At 26.5% G+C, this 23998-nt stretch overlaps 1 protein-coding gene across 2 annotated transcripts in view; it reads left to right on the top strand.

The window, feature by feature from the left end:
- LOC101235874 (S1 RNA-binding domain-containing protein 1) overlaps positions 1 to 23998 on the top strand; it is an 85161-nt gene that overhangs the window by 10984 nt on the left and 50179 nt on the right. For both annotated transcript variants that reach the window (XM_065813146.1, XM_065813145.1), the window contains exon 2: positions 6817 to 6928. In XM_065813146.1, coding sequence (XP_065669218.1) covers positions 6817 to 6928 — 112 coding nt within the window. The remainder of the gene's footprint in view (positions 1 to 6816; positions 6929 to 23998) is intronic.

Here is a 23998-nt window from a genome sequence, read left to right as displayed (position 1 = left end):
GCAGACTTTTGCATTGTCCTAGAGGCTGGGGTTGTTATGCCATTTTCTAATAGGGGTTTCTATGAATTGCTGCTTGGTAGTGATGATTTCTTTGGCAATTTCCCTCTTTGTGAACTCTTATAGATTTTCTATGGGGTTCATGTCAGGTGAGTTCCCCGGCAAAGGCAAAATGCGCAAATTTTTTCAGCTAGGAATGCTGTAACACTCTTAGCTTAATGGCAGAATGCCGAATCATGATTGAACAAATACTTTTCATTACCAGGGAACCATTCTTGGACCTGGGGCAGGAGCCTGTTTTACAGTACTTGCTTTTACTGGTCCTGCCTCATGGTTCCTCCACAGTGTAGAGAAACCCTAGGCTTTGATCACATTACACTCACAGGATGTTTAACCTTTTTCAAAAGGCAGTCCTGGTGGAATGTTTTCTCCTGAACAGTGTAGGGCAAAGAGCTTTTATTCACCAAGATTTTAAATGTTGACTCCAAGAAATGTTGGCATCCAAGAAATTGTATCAAAAATGAATAATTGAACTCAATTTTGAACTCCAACCACACTTTTCAAAAATTGAGTAATAAGCTAACTTTTTGACCATATTGCAGACTGAAAGTATTTTTTTATTTCTTTATTTTTTTATTTCAAAAGCAACTCTTGAGTGACTAGTCACAGTATGCATTTTTAAAAATTTATTTATAGAGGACAAAAATGAGTTGAGATTTTCTCATATATAAAACTCATTTATATTAAGTATATTAAAGTTATATCATCATCTTCATAAGTCTGGCAGCAAGTTGGTTCTCCTGGTCCTTAAATGACATTATTTTAATCTTACATGAAGGGCATATCTTTTTTCTACGAATATCATCAATACCAATGTTTCTTCAATTATCCAGCTAGTTGAAGAATAATTTTCTTACATCCTCCTAAAAACGTGAATGATAATTAAAACTTCAAATATCAAGCTTCAGTGAATATTTTACAAATATATCTCTCTACTTATAATTACAAAACTTATAGTTTCAAAACAGTTTTGTGGTTAATTAATAGTAGCTTTTAATGTTATTCTTTTCATAATATTCTTAATAGTACTCTTTTTACATAGTGTGAATTAAATGAATCATAACAAGTTACATAAACTGTGTAGTAACCCCTAAGTAAACATATACATGGTGTTGGCAAACCGTTGCATATTCATCCATTTCATTCCTTGAACGAGTACTTATCAAATTTTTTTCTACATTATTGAGACTAGAAACTTTTTTGACATCTTTAATTTAACATATATTTGTTTATGACAAGTTATTTTTTATTAACCGATTGAACAACTCTTTTTATCATTCATGTTGCAATTTTATTTTTTAGTTCTGCATCAAAAAAAGTATTAAAAAAAGATTTTTTTTTTTTTTTTTTATTCTTTAATAGCAATTTTTGTTAATTTTTAGGTATATTTTTTATAAAACTTTCACTTTTAATGCAAATAAACCAGATATAAGAAAGAAAACTCTTGCAGTTTTATTTTATTATGGAGTTTATTGAATATAGAACCATAAGAAAAACTTCATAATCATATCTTTTATGCATCTCAAGATATACTTTTTTTTTGTACGTGGTGTCAGAACTTCAAGAAAAGGATTGCATCATTTTGAAATTTTCATCACCATTGAACAACTATAACATAAGTTAAAGCTAATTGTGTGATGAAAATGTTTTATCAAATCAATGGCATTAATAAAAAAGTAAAAAAAGAGATTGGGACTGAGTATCAATATCTCCAAATATGTTAGGAGTTTTTTTTTTAATTTAATTTATAATTGTTAGTTATATATTCTTATTTTTTGTTAGTGATATAATATTACTTATTATTCTGTTGTTTTATTATTATAATGCTATAAATATAATTATTAACACTCAACATGGCTGTGTGTAAATTGTACTAAAGGTGTCTTTCCATTGACTAATGTATCTGATGATGAATTTAAACTACTCTTCTAATAAAATTATTATAACTGATGACTTTCCTTTATCAACTAAACTCTTTCCAGCATTGGGATTGAATAAAATATATACTTAATTTAAAAAGTTTATTTCATCACATGCTTCAGTTTCTGATGAGGAAAACTGTTTCTCTTCTAATGTAGATTGCCAATATTATGACATTAATAAATTTTGTTCTCATAACTTTGACATCGTAAACTCTATTTCCTTTTTCCATTCAAATAAATCCTCTTAACAAAAGTACTTTGAAGATCTGAACATATTATTATCATTAATTAGTTTTGAAATTAGCATTATTGGAATTATAGTAAAGTAAAGTTAAAAAAAGGATCTCCTTCAACACATCCAATTATTATTTAAGATTATAGTTTTGAGCACACACCAACCAAATCTTCTTGTGGTGGAACCTTGTTATATTTATCAAAAAAACTGATTTTTAAAAGAAGAGATGATTTGATCATATACACATCAAACTATTTAGAATCCACTTTTGTTAAAATAACTTTTACCAAAAAATCTTATTTTATTGTTAGTTGCATACATAGACACTCTAGCTGTAAACAGCTTCAATAATAAAATGTCTGTCCTTCCCAAAATAATATTTACTAAAATAAATCCGTCTTTCTACATGGTTATTTAAACAAGGGTCTGGTACAGTCAAACTGAAACAAGTGTTATTTATTATTTTGTTGAAATCATTGACAATATTTTCAAATGTAACCGTCTAACCAAATTATTTCAGGAAACCTAATAACTTCTATTTCTGATCACTTACCTCAATTTCTTATTTGTCCTAATTTCAACAAACTATTTATACCACACAATTATAATTTATACTGCAGGAACTTAAAAGTTATAATAAAGAATCATTTAAATCTGAATTATTAAAAGTTGACTAGAATGACGTTACCCGAAAAAATGAGGCATTTAAACAATGCTCCAGCTCTCAAGCATTTGTTTCTCAAACAACATTGCTGTTAGATTGTCATGCAGCACTCAAAAAAAATTAGTATTAAGAGCTACAAGCATCAATTCAAGCCATGGATTTTTAAAGGAATAATAAAACCAATTCTAATTTTATTCAAGGGAAAATGTTAAGAATAAAGGATCCAACAAATATAATAAAACTAAAAACTATCTTTAAATGCTATAAATATACCATAATTAATTTAATTAAACTGAGTAAGAAAATACATTTCAAAAAATTCTTTTCAGAAAATGTAAAAAATCTTTTTGAAACTTGGAAAGGCATGAAAAGTCTAATAAATGTCAAAAATGTCAATAATTTAACTTCAAATTGCTTACAAGTTAACAAAACATGCATAACTGAACTAACTCTTATCTTCAAAGAATTTATCAACTTTTCACAAATGTTACTCATAGACTTAATTCTAAAATTCACTTATCTTACATCAAAGCATCCAAATCTTCATAGTTTATTGATCTCCTACAAACCATTCTGAAATCTTATCACTTATATCTAAATTGAAACCTAGAAAGTCAATAGGTCCTGACATCCCCACAAACTTTCTTATTGATTTTAATTCAGAATTTTCTCAAATTTTCTTTATGCTATTTAATATATTCTTCTTAGATGGAATTTTTCAAGACATTTTGAAATTATCTTGTGTCATTCCAGTATATATAAATGACTCAATGCTCTCAATGTACTAACTACAGATCAATTTCAATTCTATCTAACATATCTAGCAAGCTCCTTGAAAAACTAATGTAATCTAGATTACATTAGTTTTTCAGCTCTTTTAATTGTTTAAATGAATTTCAATTAGGGTTTTGATTAAAATTCGAATTTGGATCAAAACTCTCGATTCTGGCAAGTAGACTATTTTGGATTGAAACACTCTACTTGCCACACTTTAATAAGTATAATCAAAAAAATTAAAAAACACTTGATACTGGTCATTTTGTAGGTGGTATTTTTATTGAGTTACATAAAGCTTTTGATACCATTAACCATACCATTTTAATTTCTAAGCATATATATTATTATTATTTATTATAAATATTATTATTAATATTTAAACATTTTATTATTAAACATTATGGAATCCGAAGAGTTGCCTGTAATTGGTTTCATTCTTATTTCTTAAATCAGAAGCAGTTTGTTAGAATTAATGGTTACAAATCAAGTAATATACACATAGTTTGTGGCGTTCTTCAAGGTTCTGTCTTTGGCCCTTAAATATTTTTGATATATGTTAATGATTTTGTTGTAATAAAACGTTAGCCAAAGTATGAAAATATCTAGCATATGTAAACTTCAATTTAAGTAATGTTAAAACATATTGAAACATTTATCAAGTTTTACAGTTTGACTTTCACTTGAAAGTTGCATTGCGTCAAGCTCTCGTTAATTTTGACCTATAGCATTTGTTTCCATTAAAAAAATCATATAGTTTTAAAAATTTTTGTTTATCAGTGTGCCAGCAGATAGCGCACATTAATAAACGATAAATGGATAGCGCACCAACCTTCTGAACAAATAAGCCATGGTTCGAGTCCTACCACTGGTGACTTTTTTTTTTTAATTTTTTTCAATTATTTTAAAATACATAGTACTTTTGAATTTTTATAGAGATTATATACAAACATATGTAACAATATTATACACTTTAACAAACGAAAAGATTTTTAAAAAAGCTAAAATTTCTAAACACATCAAAATACGGGCAGAAAAAATTTGTCGTGTATGTGTCATGATTGAGATACTTATGTTATTAATGTGCTCAGGTAATTAACCCTAATAAGCTGCGGATGGTATAAAAAAAAACTGTCTGAAACTTAATAAAGAAAAAACTTAATAAGACAGTCCTGCTACTTCAGAAGGTGCTGCTGTAGAGGTAAAAAAAAAAAAAAAAGTCTGTAGCTAGAAAGAACTTTAAAACTTTCTTTTGACAATTAAAAGTTTTTTTTGCTACTTTTATTTTTTCACTATAAATATATGCTGCACCCGTTTTTCAAAACGCCTTATTATGGTTATTATCTAAACTAACTTATTTTGTAAAAAAGTTAAAATTGATTTTTTTTTACCCTAAGGTGTTTTGAAAAATGGCTGCAGTATGGATGATACAATAAATATGTTGAAATGAGATAATTTGATGCAAAATTTAAAAGCTCTTAACAAAAGCAACTAAACCAAAAAAATTAAAAGTTATTGCAGTTCAGTTCACGATTCATTCAGAATCGTATGTTATATAAGTATTCTCTGCTTCTAAGACCATTAAAAATGATAAATGCTGCTTTTTTGTAAATCGTTGAAGCCACAATTTTGTTGTGTATGTGACGTCACTTAGTGGCAAAAAACTAGAAAAACAAACTAGAAATAAGATTTTATTTAAATTTTTTAGGAAAACTCCATTCTGTTAAAGATATATGGAATAGATTTTTATGGGATATATTCTAATAAAAACAAAAACTATTTATTTATTGCTATTGTAATAAATACAAACTCTTATCCATGAAATGATATATCTGTACCAGTTTTATATCTTTTTGTGCAATTGTATGCAACATAATTAAAATGAATAAAAAATCGTAAGATAAATGCGAAAGGATATTTGACGCATAAAGACTTATTTTGCCATAAACTGACATCATGGTGCATTTAGATTTTATTCATATTCATAAGAATGAACTTTTTTTTTATGACTATGTTTTAGTGGTCTAACATCTTCTTAGTTCCATTTGTATAGTGTTATGTACAAATGTCTGTAAGTTTAAACGTCTTTAGCATATGTTGAGTTTGCAGGCATTATATGGAATAATCGCATATAATATATCTATAAAATGAGAAAATTTTGAAATTTTATTTTAAATTTATGAAATCTTTTTTGCTATATTATTATTTTTTTGCTATAAATATATAAATAAGATTGAAAAAATTTCAAAATTTATAGAAATGCTAGGTTTGGTAAAGACCCATATTTTACGGATCCGGGAAGCTAGGATATATAAGGAAAAAGTATAGAAAAATTCAGTTTGGAAAAGACTTACAAAGACCCGTATTTTTATGGTTCCAATTTCAGCTAGATTTTATATTATTGTAATTATATGATTGTAAAATTTGAGGAAAATTAATATCTTGTTATTTAAAGAATATCTTTGCAGTAGTTTCTTTAATTATTTTAAGGTTTAAAGCACATGAAGTCATGTGACAGTTTATTATTTAATTAGGTTTTTTTAGTACAATTTTAGAATTTAAGACAAATACATTGAACATACTGTATTAACTATTTAGGGTTGATGTTTTTAGAAGCTAGAAGCATAAAAAATCAAATAAAATGTAAATAAAAGAGTTGTAAATAAAAATAAAGTTAATAAAAGGGTTAATGTTTTTAAAAGTATTAAGAAGCATGAAAAAAGTAAAAAAAAAAGTAGTTAAAAAGTACTAAAAATAGTTAAGACTAAAAATTAGGATAAATAAAATTTACTAAAGATTGATGATGAGTTTATAATAACTATATCTTCATATCTAGTATATATATTATGTCATGTATACATTTGATGTTTTGTTACCCAGTGCAATTCCTAATACTAACCAAAATTTGCTAGTCTAACTTTTTATTATTCTACAACATTTTGATTTTGTATGCTCTTTTTTTATTTTTATCATTTACTTTTTGTTTCTACTTCAATCTTGCTGCAACCTTATCTCTAAAAAATGTTTCTTTTTTTCCAGCTGTAAGTAACTCATTTTGTCTAGAAAAATATTTTTCTATTCAACTTTCAAAAAAAAAAGTTTAAATTAACAGATCAACCTGATTGTCTGCTATTATTTTTTACTCTTTTTATTTCTCACGACAGAAATCTTGAAATTGAAGCTGAAAAAGTGATTAAAAAAATCAAAAATGAAGCATCCGAAGATATAATCTCAAGTATAAAAGCTGCAAAATCTATAGAAGAAATTAAAGAATTGGTATTTCTTTTTTTTAATAATAATAACCTAAATTAAATGTATATGTATATACATATGGAAATTTATATATATATATATATATATATATATATATATATATATATATATATATATATATATATATATATATATATATATATATATAAATATACATATACATATTTATATATGAGCCCATGAGATGCATAGTGGTATAAGTCACTTTTTTCAATATTTTGAGTTATTGCCACCAATGGTTAGCATTTTGTTTATTCTATTACATGGCAGAGTGGTATTAGTCTAATGATATTGATAATGCTGGAACCGTTTTTTGCTATGCTCCTCACTAAACAGCTGTTTTTGTTCACAGCCATAGCGGTATTAGTCAGATTTTTCAAAACTAGATATGAGTGACTTATACCACTATGCATCTCAAGGGCTCATATATATATATATATATATATATATATATATATATATATATATATATATATATATATATATATATATATATATATATATATATATATATATATATATATATATATATATATAGATATATAGATATATATAGATATATATATATAGATATATATAGATATATAGATATATCTATATATAGATATATAGATATATCTATATATAGATATATAGATAGATATAAGTATATGTATATATATATATATATATATATATATATATATATATATATATATATATATATATAGATATATATATATAGATATATATATATATATATATATATATATATATATATATATATATATATATATATATATATATATATATATATAGATAGATAGATATAAATAGATATAAGTATATGTATATATATAGATATATATAAGCCTTTCCAGGAGATGCATGCAGTTGCGCACCTTATATGACCATACATATATTATTTTATTTTGACAACAAATGTAAACTTAAGCTATAATTAAAAATAAACTAAAAAATATTTTCTAATGTATCCAATGCAATTTTACATTAAAAAAAAAAAATTCTAGAATTTAAACCATCGACCTATACCGTTGTAACAGTCATGCCCCATAAATGACACAAATAATCAACCTAAGGGCTATGTCAACGTGACATTATATGAAAAATCAATATATATTTCATATAATAAGTTATATGAAAAATTAATATATATTTCATATAATAAATTATATGGTTTCATATAATAAATTATACGAAACCTTTAAACTATTAACTGAAACAATTATAAGTTAGTTAAGTTTGAAATATTAAGACGCTACTAAATTAAATAATAAATTGTATTCTTTTATTTTCTCTTGTTTATCCTTTATTTATTTTATCATTTGTTAAGTTTGTTTCTCTTCTCAGTTTATGGTTTGTTTATTTTTAATTTTCACTTTAAATTGGTTTGGTTTTTTCAGTGCATTTTTTTAAAACACACTAATACACTTCTTCACAGTTCCAATAATTTCATGCATGCATATTTAATAGTACGCCATTGTTTCTTAAGTGCAGAATGGCATGTAAATACACATAAATTAAGATACAGTTGTTTACTTAAAATTTTTTTTGTTTTTCCATAGAAATTGCATTGATTTAGCTTTATATAATTTTATTTTAAACATTTAAGTCTAAAATCTATACATTTTATATGTTGGTGTTATAAAGTATTTACCATATAGGGAAAAAAAAAATGTACATATAGTATAAAAGCTCTAATTAGTATTTAATATAGGAATAAAAATCAGTTTTGGGGTAAAAAGAATGCACACTGGTAATATATATATATATATATATATATATATATATATATATATATATATATATATATATATATATATATATATATATATATATATATATATATATATATATATATATATATATATATATATATATATATATATATATATATTAGCTGTCCAGACCTGTAAAGTATGGGTTTGGTTTCCTCACCTAAAAAAAGATGAGGAACTTATGGTTATAACCCTCTCCCAACTGTATTACTCCAAAACACGAACCTTGACAAACAAGGCCACAACGCAGAGAAACAAGTTGAGTGCAGTACTATGAGGGATGTGGTGGGATTCGAACTCAGAACCTCTCACTTATGAAGCAAGTGCTCTACCACTACACCACTACCGCATATTTATATATATATATGTATATTTATATTTATATGTGTATATATATATATATATATATATATATATATATATATATATATATATATATATATATATATATATATATATATATATACCTTTATATTATTTCCAAACTTAATAGTGTTGTTAGTAGTAGTAGTAGTAGTAGTAGTAGTAGTAGTTGTAGTAGTAGTAATAGTAGTAGTAGTAGTAGGAGTAGTGTTAGTGCCTCTTCGAGTGTGTTTGACACGGGTTGGAGCCATTCCAATCGAGGTAATTGCGAGAAAGAGTCATAGCACTTTTATTTATAAAAAAACATGAATGAAATTGCAAATTTCTAACTTACGTAAACTTCAAAATATGAAATTTTAAAACATACTAAAACATATATCAAGTTCCACAGTTTACTTTCACTTGAAAATTGCATTGAGGCAACATCTCCTTAATTTGGATCTATAGCATTTATTTCCATTTTATAAAGTTTTTTACTTCTTATATGGTTTTAAAAGTTTTGTGACTCATTACACTTGCATGACCAAGTTGTTAGCTTGCACAGTTTCTGAAGCAAAGTGTTGTAGTTCGAATCCTTCCACTGGTGTCTTTTTTTTTTTTTAATTTCTAAATTTTTCTAATAATTAAGTCTTTTTTGCTCATGCTGTTTTATTTTGAATTTTTATATGTGTTATTGTACTTTTAAAAATTGTAAAAATTGAAAAAAAAAAAATTGTTTTATCCAAGTGAAAAACTTCATTTATAGATGTACTTTGACTCTTCATTTGTTAAAATTACGTCATCTTAAATATACCAAATCCGGTAATTAAAACAGCTCAATTACAAGATTTAAAAATCAACTGATTTTTTGTACTATGATATGAACGCCAATTCTTAAACAACTAAAAAAATACCTTAGCGGTTTATCTAAATAAACCCACCAAATCCTGTAATAAAGACAGCTCAATTGTAAGATTTAAAATTTATTAATTTTTCTATTATGATATGAGCGCCAGCTGTACTCTTAAACAACTGAAAATATGCCATGCAATCTGCTCCTTTTTATATATCATTTATCAAGCAACTTATAATTAAGTTTCATTTCTTTTGTTTACAAGTTTACTCATTGTATTCTTCTCTATAAAGGTTTAATCTTAACTAAAGACTTTCACAAAAGCAATCTCACCAAGTAAGTTTCTTATTTAGTATTTAATATGTGACTAAATTTTGTCATGCTTTTTTAAGCTAGAAGAAGCCAACTCCGATTTAAAACAACTCCTGCCTTGGGGCTCTTGGTTGAGTAAAGACTAGAGATAATGTCTCAATAAAAAAGCTCATTTCTTTTAAAAAACTCATCCTATAAGTCATCTTTTCTTTTCCGGTAACTTCCAACACTAATAGTGGTTGCTTGCAGCCTTGTTGGAAGTGAAGATATGGAAAATATATATATATGTGTGTGTATATATATATATATATATATATATATATATATATATATATATATATATATATATATATATATATATATATATATATATATATATATATATATATATATATATGTATATATATATATATGTATATATATATATATGTATATATATATATATGTATATATATATATATGTATATATATATATATATTGTTTTTTTTTTTGTTTGTTTTTTTTTGTTTTAGGTGCCCCAAGAAGTCCTAACGGTCTTATCACAGAGCACCGCGGAAGTGCATTTAACCAGGAAGTTCACGCCTCCTTCCTTACCGTGACGCGAAAATTTATCCAGAGTTCGTTTCGAACCTGGATCTCCTGCTTTGAAAGCAAGCGCTCTAACCACTGCGCCACGGCCGCACATATATATACATACATACCATATACCGCACATATATATACATACATACCATCATAAAATGTCAGTTTGAGGGTTTTTTTTAAAGAAAAAATTATTTTAAAGACCACTTCTTTTAAAAAGTTTTTTTCTATTATTTGATAGACTATCTGCCCTAACCAAACCCTCAGTCGATGTAGCTGCACTCCATTGCGAGTCAGGCTATAAGATAGTTGATGTAGCAGTACTCCCTTGTAGCAGCAGGCTATAAGATAGTTAATGTAGCAACACTTTGCGCATGTTTTACAGTAAAAAAATAAAAGTAAAAACATTCAGACTGTTTTTATTTTTAAAAAATAAAATAAAAACATTCAGAATGTTTTTAAAAACATTCTAGTCTTTTAATTTGCGTTTTTGTGGTTTTTTAAAACAGCATTAAATTTAATTAGTTTCCTCAATTAAATTAATGTGTTTTGTTATAATCTAACCTTAATTTTGTCAGTTTAAAAACTATAGGCAAGCTACAAGCTGTTTTTGATCAAAAACTATATATTTAAGCCCTTTACTATAGGTATATATATATATATATATATATATATATATATATATATATATATATATATATATATATATATATATATATATATATATATATATATATATGTATATATATTGTGGAATAGATAAAAATACTGAGACCAGTATTTTTATGGGTTCAGTCAGCTATATGAATATATTTAGATCGTGTATAATATATATAGGTATATAGATTGTATTTAATATATCTATATTGATATTGTGTGTAATATGAGAAAACTTTAAAATTTTATTTCAACAGTAGTAAGTCTATTTTATCTATATATATTTTTTTGCTATAAACGTATATGGCAAGATTAAAAATTTATTATGCTAAAGGGTTGATTTAAACCCTCAGAAATAACACTTATGACAGTGCACTAAAGCAATGAGCAGTCAAAGATATACCTTTAAGTGAAAAATAAACCATTACAAATTCTTAAGGAAAAAGTGCAGATGTTAATTTTTTTTGCACTTAAAGCAGTTTTTTTTTTTATGAATTTTTTTTTTATGTTCAAATCAAAGATATTGAAGTAAATAAAGAATAAATATAGAAATAATTGATGAGGATATAATAATTGACAAGTATAGAAATGGTCGGTTTGGTAAAGACCCATATTTTACGCATCTGGGCGGCTTCAATAAATATATATGGAAAAATTATAAAAAAGGTCGGTGTGGAATGGTTTAACTAATAAAAATCCATATTTTTATTAGTTAAACCAGCTAGTATATAAAGATTATTATTGCTCATTTTCACAATCAATACTCTTTAAGAGCTTTCATACTCACATATATTATACAACACAAACATATAAACAGTATAAATTTTAGACTCAAAATAGTTAAAATAAACTTGTATAAATAAATCAATGTCTTTATTATGAAAAAAAGAAAAGAAATCTCACTTAAACAACTGTTTCTTTGAAGAATGCTTACTTAATTTATTTGTGTATTTACTTTTTTTGATGCAATTCTGCGCATAAGGAACGATGACGTAATATTAAGATATGTATACACATAAAATGAAAAAAACATTGGAATTATACATATAAGGTGTGCAACAATATAAATATATATATATATATATATATATATATATATATATATATATATATATATATATATATATATATATATATATATATATATATACAGGGCTCGAATTGCAAAAAACCACATTGTTTTTTTGTTTTGTTCTTTTTTTCAGCAATTTTTTTTGACATAAATTTTAAAGTATTTTTTTTATTCTAGTATATTTTTAGTATATGATCATTAATGCTCATATAATTGAAATTTCCAATTTAAGGTTAACAAAAATCCTTATCTCCAGCTAAAGTTTGCCAAATAATATACAAAGTTTCATCATAGTAATGTTAGTAAAATTAGCTAAAGTTTTCCAAATTTAATACAAAGTTTCATCATAGTAATATTAGTAAGATTACTACAAGTACAGATAGTTGTACAACTAATCAAATATTATTTGCTGCTCAAATAATATTTTTTTTAATATTCAAGTCAAATTAAATAATGATAAACAGAAAGACAAAGATTAAATTGCTCATAGGATTTTAGAAACAACAACATTTCAGTAAATCAGCAACAATGACTCTAACTGAAGCTTTTAGATTGTAACTTATCAAAGACTTCAATACATTTAAAATAATGCTTTAGAAAAATAAATTTGTTTATACCCAGCATTTAATAACGCCAGAGCTGCGAACTATGTTAGCCTTATAACATAATAGTTAGTGATTATTCAGCTAATATTCCATTACAAGATCTGGTAAACCATACTTGTAAAAGATTTGTAGAATTAAAAAGAGAAGTTATTTTGTCTTGTGACTTTGAGATAAAGCAACACTATATTACAAAGCTGAGTTTGATGGCTTAACTAGTTCAAGCATTTATAAACAAAAAACTTGAAACCATCGTCAACCATTTATTGTCCACCTCAAAGTTTTAAGTTTAAAAAAGAAACTAAATCTGTCACATACAGTGTGTAAAAGTAACCCATCAGAAAATTAGAAATGATTAACATTGAAATTGTTATTAAAAATAAGCATTCCACTCACGGTCTCCACTATGGTCTTTCAAGCTTCCATGCTTGGATAAGGTGCTTTAAATGCTTATTGCATATTGCATACAAATTAAAAATTAAATCTTTGCAAGTAAGATCATTTTAAGCCAAGAATTCAATAATGGAGCAAAGCCTAAGAACAGTTGGTAGTGGGAATGCTAACGATAATACAGCCAGGACAGAAATAGAAATGTATTTAGTGAAATTACAGGAATTGATAAAGTGCTAATTAAAAGATTGCATTTTATACTTAGTTGTGTCTCCAGTGGTTTTGAATTAGACGTTTTAAAATTTCAGAGTTATTGTTTTGAAATTGCCAGATATTTTATTAAATATTACTCCTGGTACTACATACTGGACAGGAAAGGTGTGCGATCGCACTCATTCCTGACCACGCTCGCTTTTTTTTTTTTTTTTGAAAGCTTGACCACGGGTTTTTAGTTATTTGAAAATGTGTTGAAAAAACCCGACAAAAGAAAGAAAATTATAAACAAGCTCAACTATAAAAAATGAAAGAAATCTTAAAAAGAAATTAAAAAAAAAATGCTTAACTAATCTAACTCGAAGAAAACTAAAACTCTATTAGAAAGTTATTTTTAATTATGTTTACATTTACGTTAAGTTTATGGTCTGTGTGAGTTTCGAGTTCGAGTATTTTAGTATGAAATTTTATTTAGAAAGTTTTTTAATTTTCAAATTAGTATTATATACTTAACTATTATTTTTGTTTATCAATCTTAAAAATTTATTCTTTTCTTTTTTTATAAAGTTTATTGGAATAAGCAGTGATGTAACTTTTTTTCTTGAGAAATTAACCTGTGCATTTAAGAAACAAATATGGTAAGAGTTAGGATCAGGAAATTCATAGACCGGTATAATTAGAGCAACAATAATTTCACTTTTACTTTGGAATCGGGCTATTAACTTTATGTATTCTTTTAAAAAAATTATTGAAGACACAATATTTCTTTAAAGTCGTAGTTGTTTATAAATTACTAAAATTGCATTCAAACATAGTAATAAAATACACAAACTTTTAAATAAAATATGATTTTTTTATAATAATCTTTGTTAATTAATATATAATGCTTTTTATTAATAACAATCGTTAAAATTTGTAAATTTTATAAGAAGTGCTTATAAATACAGTACTAATATTAAATTATGTTATTAATTTTATCTCAAATTTGACTTTTCTGACTCACTATGCTGAAAATTTGTATAAATCATTGAATTTTTTACACTACAGCTTTTTCTTGCGCCTTCATAACAAAATATTGATTTAAATTTTAAATATTTATAATAAAAACAACCAAATGAATGTTTTCTGATGAATCATATTTAAATTACATTAAAAAAAGAAGAAGTTTTGTAAAATTTTTATGAAGATTTTTTTTTTTTACTATTTATTTTTTTACCATTTGTCAAAAAATTGTATATAGCAAGTAGGCCCAAAATTTAAAAATTTTGAATTATTATTATGTTTTATTAGTTTTAATTGGTTATCAATTTAATTGTCAAAGGTGCTAACTAGTGTTGTGCATAATTAAAAATAAAAAGTGTAAATATTTAAGCAAAAACTCAATAATTTTGTAATATTGAATCATAAATGCATCAGCAGCTGTTCAGCAAAGTACTACTACATATAATTTTTTACAAAAAAATACAAATATTTTAATTTAAAACATCTATGCAATATTATTGCATAGTCTTAATGTATTTGTTGGAGCTTTCTTAAAAGAGCTGATTTGTTGACTGTACAATTGTTTTGTTCTGTAATAAAAACTACTGATTCTGAGTCTCCCAGATCCAGATCATCTGATGATTTATCTGATGGTTGGTTATGTTTACAATTATCTTTTTTATCTGCATTTTATAAAGACATTTTACTTTATCAGAACACTTTTAGCATTTTTTTAACATGCCTTGTCTTTTGTAGACTTAATGTTATGGCAAAAGGTACATATAACTCTTTTTATTTTGCTATCTCTGCTTTGGTTTTATTTTAAGTTTTGAGGTCAATTAAGGTTTTATATCTCCCCAATATGCCCAGCTTAATCATAATTGATTACCAACAAGAAGAACAATAAGAAATCACTCAATAATTTAAAGATATACTTTTTCTCTATATATATTAGGGCACCTTAAACCCCTCTAAAAGTAAAAATCACAACCCAGTGTTTTTCATGTGCTGCGGTTATCTTTTGTGATTAAAATTTAAGCCTAGTTTAAGCTCAGTTGTCCATTACTCATTTTTTCAAAATTTTATCACAGAAAAACTACAGTTTTTTTTAATAAAAACAGGATTTTCTTAAAATTTTTTCATATTATTATTTTTTTCTAATATATATGTATATAAACACACACACACACACACACACACACACACACACACACACACACACACACACACACACACACACACACACACACACTGCAGGCCAAAAAGTTTCCAGACACTTAATATTTTTATATAAAAAGCTAAAATCTAACCTATATCAATAAATTAATCAATAATAATAATTTATAATACTTAAACTTACTAATTTTAAGTGTTTATGTAAGTTTGAGGTCAGTAATTAGGTATTAATGACTTCAAACTTACATAAGTTTGTTTTTTTAATTGTTTATTTTAACTTGATATATAGCGTTACATTACTCTTTTGAGTTTGGTCTTGTTAAAGTTATTAATTTTTTGAAACATGAAGTAAATATTTATAATATAATGATAGCCGACTAAAGTGATTAAGAATATTTAGTTTTGTTTAGTTTTCATTTGGTATTATTGATGGTTGCATTAAAAAATCTTGACAAAATTTTTAAAATTTTATAATTCGACTATTTAATTAAAAATATGGGTAAAAAACCTTCTTTAAGGGTTGCAAAACGTTCTGAAATAATTACATAACATAAAGAAAGTTATTCAGTTCGTAAAATTTGCAAAAAATTAAAAGTTGCCAGAAGCACTGTACAAGATACCATCAAACGATGGAAAGAAACAGGCATTTTTGAAGACAAAAAAAGATCTGGTAGACCATGGAAGACAACAAAAGCAGAAGATAATAGTATAATATGAGTAAAAGAAATCGAAGACTTATGGCCCCGGAAATAACTTCAGGTTTTAATAAGAGTCATTCAAAATCTATTTCATTAATTACTACCAAATGATGTCTTAGACAAGCAGCACTTTCTAGCCATATAGCGGTCAGGAAACCGTTGCTACAAATTGGAAATAAAAAGAAAAGGTTACAATGGGCTACAGACCACCAAAATTAGACAAAAAAAGACTGGGGAAAAGTACTACGAGCCAACAAGTCCAAATTTGAATTGTTTGGGCAAAGACGTAGAATTTACATCAGAAGAATAACAAAAGAAAAAATGATCCCAGAGTGTTTAGTGCCAACAATCAAGTATGGTGGTGGGTCAGTTATGGTATGAGGATGTTTTTCTTCAGCTGGTGTAGGTGACCTAGTTAAAATTGAGGGTATTATGAAAAAAGAACAATATAAAACAATTCTACAAAACAATGCTATACCTTCTGGCTTAAGAACTATTGGTTGTGGTTTTGTTTTTATGCAGGACCCTGAATGACCCTAAACACACCTCGAAGTTATGTAAGAACTATATAAAGGAACAATAGAATAATGGTGTCCTCAAAAACATGACCTGGCCGGCCCAATCACCAGATTTGAACCCAATAGAGTTACTAAGGGAAGAATTGGACAGAAAGGTCAGACAAAAATGCCCAACATCCAAAGAGCACCTGTGGCAGATATTAGAAGAATCCTGGTTATCAATTACACCCGAAATAATAAATAGGATGCCATGAATTGCAAAAAAAGTGATAAAAACTCGTGGGTTATTTTTTGACGAAAAGACATTTTAATAATAATAGTGTTGTTAGTATTTTTTTTATTTCAGTTTTTGTCTTTTTTTTTTCTTAAATAGTAACTATATGTATCTTTTTTAAAGTAAATATGGTATTTGAATTTTTTTGAAATAATTATGAGAGTTTTAATTAAAAGTTTAAATGAAATCCAAGTGTCTGGAAACTTTTGGCCTGCAGTGTATATATATATATACATTAACAAAGAAAAAACAGCTTTTTTTCATGGTATGGTATGGTATAGTTTTATGGCTATTCAACAATTATCAGCCATTGAATACAAAATAAAGAACAAAAAACCCACTAAAAATTACTAAATACTGTGTAGTGGGATCTTTACATTGCTAAAAGAAATACTTGATGGAAACCAAAGAAAAACAAAAGATTAGCTAATCACTAGTATCAAAATGAGTAAAGAGGTATTTATTCTTGTGCCTGCATTTTGAAATCAACTCATTTCGTTTATTTAACAAGTTTTCACTTTGCAAGTTTGCAAACTTTTGACAAGGAGTTAAAGGATTGCAAACTTTTGTCAAGGAGTTATAAGAATTGCAATGTTCACAATTTTCCGCTTAATTGAGGATGTAAACATTTTGTCTTCTATTTCCCAAATTTCTTTAGATAACTCAGTATCATTTTTATCAGCTGTTTACATGTTTGGATAACTTTAGCATTTCAAAAATACGCTTAAAAAAAAAAAAAATTAAAAAAATGGTTTACACTAGTAAAGGTAACTTTAACTCAGCTTTGATATTTACATCTTTAAAAGTTAAATTGTAAAAAAGTAAAATATTTTGTTGTATTTGAAAACAAAAGAAAGCAAATCTTCAAGTAAAACCAAACTCTAACATCAACCCATGCATAATCACTGTTATCTTCAAAGGATTTTTATGTAGGTAAAAAAAAAATCAAGAAACTGATTTCCTCATAAATACATTTTATGAAAACAACTTTAACAAAAGTGATCTTATTAAAATAACCAAAATTATTTAGACTGCGGTTCAAAAAATACCACATCTAAACTAATGATATATTATATAACTTCGATCCAAAAAGTGAAGCCATTTTTTGCCCTTTTTATAAAATAAATTTGTAAACAAATCTTTTTATTTTTTATTTTCTTAAATGAAGTAAATATATTTTAAATTTAAATACTATTTACGTAAAAGTGTTAAGTTAAAATTATAATACTTGTAAAATAATAATTTATGATTCCTTAATTTATTTTTGATTAAAAAGGGATTAAAGTTTTGAATGGAAAAGTAAAACAACAGACGTTTTTGAAGCATTTTTATGAATTAAAAACTTTTTAATAAACATAAAAAAACTTTTATAAGTATTTTATAATTATTAAAATTTGTTTTTGAATTATCTTTAATTTATTGGAAACTTTTGACTTGCGTTTTTAATTTTTATTCCACACTTCGGCTTCAGCTTTTGCTTTTTTTACCAATGGTAGACTATTGTATAAACAAAAAAAAAGCAGCGTCATTTTTTGTCCAATAAAATCTTGCAAGTTAGACATCTAGTTATATAATATATAATTGATCTAAACAATTAGATAAACAACACTTTGTAAATCTTCCTATAATATACCTATAATTGATCCAAATCTCCAAAAAAAATTTAGAAAACAAAACATCAGTTATATTTACATCAGCTCCCAATTTGAATAACATAGCATGCAACAACAAATGGTGAAACTTTGCTAATGTAGGAACCATAAAAGTTGAAAAATTAAATAATCATTCCAATTTAAAACCCCAAATCATATAAAGATAAAATTTTTTAACTTTTTAACAAATCTTTAAGATTCTGTTCTTCTTATTTTACCAATCCAAAAATTTCTCCTTAACTCCAAATAAAAATAAGTTCAAAATGAGTTATGAATAAAGCGTCATTCCATATAAGATGAGCCAAACCCAACTGGGTAACCATCTCAGATTTTTCTGAAACACCCTTTATAAGTTTTATGGAAATAAAGATTTCCCTAAAATTTCAACTCATTATCTTGAAGCATTCTAAAACTATTGCAATTTGAAAAATTAATGCCTTAACCTATTTAGAGCTATTTACTGTCTTTATCAAAAAAGTCTCATTTTCAAACCCATATAAATAAAAAAAACCTATTATCTTAAATACTTAAAAATCAGTCTAATGGCTGTAATCTACCTCAACTTTCAAAAAAATAAAATTTTTTTTACTAAAATAATAAAGTAAATTTGTCCAGTAAATTTGACACTTGAAATTTTTAGAACTAAAAATTATCCAAGTGTCCAGGAAATTTAACACTTGAAACTTTTAGAACTAAAAATTTCCCGGGTGTCCAGTAAATTTAACACTTGAAACTTTTAGAAATGTATCTTCAATATAAGAAGAAGAAATACAGAAAAAATAATTTTGGGATGTCTTGTAGTTGCTGAGATATCTGAATATAAACTTTCTATCATAATAGGATTCTGGAATTCAAAATCGTCCATTTTGAATTTTTTATATAGTTAATATCTTTAAAACCAATGAACATTTTAATGTAAAAATTTATTTAATTATTCTTTTTTAAACAACAAATTTAAAAATAGCTTAAAAGTTAGTTATTGTTCAGTGGGGTTAAAAAAAATAATAGCCAAGTATTACTTTATTTTTTGATAATGCAATCTTTATTTTTAAGTTATTGAATACGTAGGATACAAATACATTTTATTAATTTTGATAAATGAAATAAAATATATTTTTATATTTAGATAAAAAAATAACAATCTTAAAGCTATGAGTTAAAATGAGTAACAAAAAATGTAATATCGGAGTTTTACTAAACCTTGATTGCCATAAAACTTTGTTTACTCAAATGGTTTGCGAAAGAGTTATTTAAAGCTTCATGGAAGAAGAAGAAAAAAATGATTGCATGGAGATGTGATATAACTTTAAATGACTGTGATTCTAAATGTTTTCAACATGAAAAAATTTTCCTTGCACGTTATGAAACTACATGAAGGTATTGTTGTGATATAAAGTTTATAAAACTAAAGCATTTAGTAAGTAATAGTTGAAAACCTTTAAAAAAAAATTTTTTGTGCAAATAGTTTTAAAATTTATTTTGTTATTTTTTTGTCATTGCTTTATTTTAATGACAAAAAAAAATTGCGATGGATGTGTTTAACAAGTTTTATGTTTATACAAGATATGATGATACCTTGCGAAAGTTGAGGTAGATTGATTTTAAAGTATTTAAGATAATTGGTTTTTTATTTGTATGGATTTGAAAATAAGACTTTTTTAAAAAAAACAATAAATTGCTCAAAATAGCCTTTAATTTTTCAAATTGCCATAGTTTTGAATGCTTCAAGATAATGAGTTGAAATTTTAGGAAAATCTTTATTTCCATAAAACCTATTAGAGATGTAAATTTAAAGAAAATCTAAGATGGTCACCCCGGAAATTTTTGAAAAATTGGCTCATCTTATATGGAATGACCCTGAGGTGCTTTATTTGTATTTCATTAAGGTGTCAATTATGCTTATTTCGAGAACTCATTAAAAAAAATTTTCATTTAATGATGATTTGTTTTTTTAAAACAGCAATTGTAATTTTAAAAAGTAAACTAAAATAAATCACACACATAGTGGGTGACTTATTTTTTACCATATTATGTCAATTTATTAGTGATCATAGTAGGTCAAAGGGTGTTAACCAACTAAAATACTCATACGGAAGTAAATATATTGGTGAGACCAAAAAGAAAATTATTTTAAGAAGTGTGTAACACCAAAGAGCTTGTAAAAATGAAAAATGGACAAATTTAGGACCCACTGAACATTATATATCTTTTTTCTTTTTTTTTCAGTCTTGTTGGAAGTAAAGCTTTCAATAAAGCTTTTGGAAAAGATCAGAATGCCAAACTTTATCAAAAGTTTTAGAAATGTTGAGAAGGATAACCTTAACCTCACCACATTTAATGGACGATAAAACCTATCAGTTATTACCATTAACAAATCAGCAGTAGAACAAAAAGACCGAAATCCATATTGATGATCCAAAAGTAAGTTATTGGGTTCAAAATGAGAGATTAAGTTTTAGTTAATTAAAGACTCAAAAACCTTGCTTATAATAGTAAGAAGACTAATGGGACAGTAGACAAGTCAGATCGCTCTCCAGAAATTTTAAAAATAGGGAAACAAATGCTGCTTTCCAACAGGCTAGAAAACAAGACTCTGATAAGCACTTGTTAAATAGTTTTGAAAATTTAGACAACAGCTCCTGATAATACTTCTGCAAGACTCACACAGTATGTGGTCACAGATCACAGGTATGTGGCCCAGACCATAAGCTGTAAAAGAGTATAAGCAGGAAATCACTTTAGATACAAAAGCTGGAGTGGTGCAAATGTCAAGCAATGGATCAACTTGTTTGGCTGCTATATCAGAAAGAATGCAACTAGCGGAATCAAGAGATGATATTAATGAGAAGTTCTTAGCAAATAATTCAGCTTTGTCTTTAGGTAAGGTGACAAAATCTGAACCATACAAGAGGGGTGGAATAACCGATTTGCCCTTATTGTAGATACTGTTAAAGATTCTCCAGAGGTCACAAGATTAATTTTTGAGATGATATACGAGATTTCGTGGCCTGGCAATTGCAGGCTTTGGGGTTTTTTTTTTGTTTGTTTTTTTTTAAAGATCTTTGCTTCCAACAAAGCTGCAAGCAACCACTAATTAGAGTTGGAAGTTACTGAAAGAGAAAAAAAGAAGATTGTAGAGCAAAATAACGATTGACAAACGACTTAAAGGATTGCAAATTATATGAATCAGGAAAGCAAGATGAAGAAAGCGAACTCCAAAGTACTGATGTTCAAGAAAAAAAACTAGAGGAATAAGAGTTTTTAGAGCACTTAGGAACAGTCACAGAAGAATGATGAGACTTAATTGAATGACGAGTAACATGAGAATGAATTTTAGTAGATGGTACAAGAGACGCTAGTTCTTTAGATAAAACCTTTTTACAATGGTTTCTAGCAATAGTAAACAGACACTTGTTTGCTGGAGAATAGTTTTTCTGATAGATATGAAAGTAATGGTTATGATTAGAAGTTCATGCGTAATGAGAGGAAAGTATGAAAGTAATGGTTGGAATTGGAAATCAGCAGCACAATGAGAGGAAAACCATGTAGAAGAGTTAGGCTTGACTTGGAATTATTGAGAGGGAATAAAAGATTCCATGCCAGCTTGATATCAGCAGGAAGATGAAAGATTTCTACCAAGGAGCCATTAAAAAGAAAATCACAGAAAGATTCCCAGTCAGCTTTAAGGTAGTTGTAAAAGGTGCGATGATGGTGGAATTTTGATGATGAAGAAAAATGAGTAGTTTTAGAGAGATCAAACTGTGATCAGAAATACCCAAGGGTGTATATGGGGAAACAAGCACTGACTAAGATCAGAAACAAGACATAAGTCGATTAGAGAAGGTAAATGATTCGGATTGTCTGGAAAGCCAATTGGAAAGTTGACTAATTGTGTTAGAGATTGGGAAAGACAAAAGTTGTGGGCCTTAATGGCTGTAGCATCACTGAGCCAAGCCATTCAGTGTGATGAGCATTAAAGTCACCAACAACGATATTGGCTGAAGGATAAAGAGAGGGCTTGGTCAATTTGATCAGAAATAACATCAAAAAGAGTGCAATCTTGAGGTGAAGGAGAGCGATATAGAACAAAGAGAAAGGCAACAGAGTGATGTGGTGCTAAACGAAAGCACATAAAAGAATATTTTGTGGATTTAAACCTAGTTTCCCAACAAATAGGTGAATTCTTACAAATGTAGTTGCCCAGGCCAAGCATTTGACTATTGAAGTCTTTACGAATTAAAAAAAGATAACCATCAACACTAAGGTCAAAAGATGAAATAGCTGAACTCAAATTAGTCTCACAATGAGCAAGTAGGGCTGGTGAACTTTGCAAGACTCAACAAGGAAAGTTTCTTGGAAGACCACAAATATTAAAATGATAGATTTAGAAAACTTGGTGACGATGGTTTTTTTGTGTTTTATAGTTTTTGGAACTTTAGTCATTTTTAACTTTGTTAAAGAACTTGTACTCAGCACACTATTTAATAGTCGAAGCAATTGCCTCATTACTATTATAAAACCCAAGCCGATATAAAGGGTTCCAAATGTGGCCTCGACAATGCACACCCAAAAAATTTCATTTTATTTAACCATATGATGCACTTGATGTATGATGCACTTAAATATGCATCGTTTATGTATGATGCACTTTGATATGATTTTATCAATGAGCACTAAATATTCCATGTTTTAAGCAATGAACACTAATATTCCATGTTTTAAGCAATGAACACTATATGTTCCATGTTTTAAGCAATGAACAGGCATTTTACAAAACATTAGTAATGATGTTTCCAAGTTCTGTGTTATCAAAAGCGGCTCTAATATTTTCAGCAGCAACTTTGAAAACATTTACTGGACTATCATCTCTGACGACATTATAAAATACTATTGCGTCATTAATAAGAGCTTCTATTTGAACAATTTTTTGTGTTGTTAATCTTATTATAGTTGCTCCTATACCATCACATGG

This window comes from Hydra vulgaris, chromosome 12, assembly GCF_038396675.1.
Source record: "Hydra vulgaris chromosome 12, alternate assembly HydraT2T_AEP".
In the NCBI taxonomy this organism is placed as follows: Eukaryota; Metazoa; Cnidaria; class Hydrozoa; order Anthoathecata; family Hydridae; genus Hydra; species Hydra vulgaris.
Note: the sequence above shows the minus strand (reverse complement) of the source record. Positions and strands in the feature narration are given on the sequence as shown.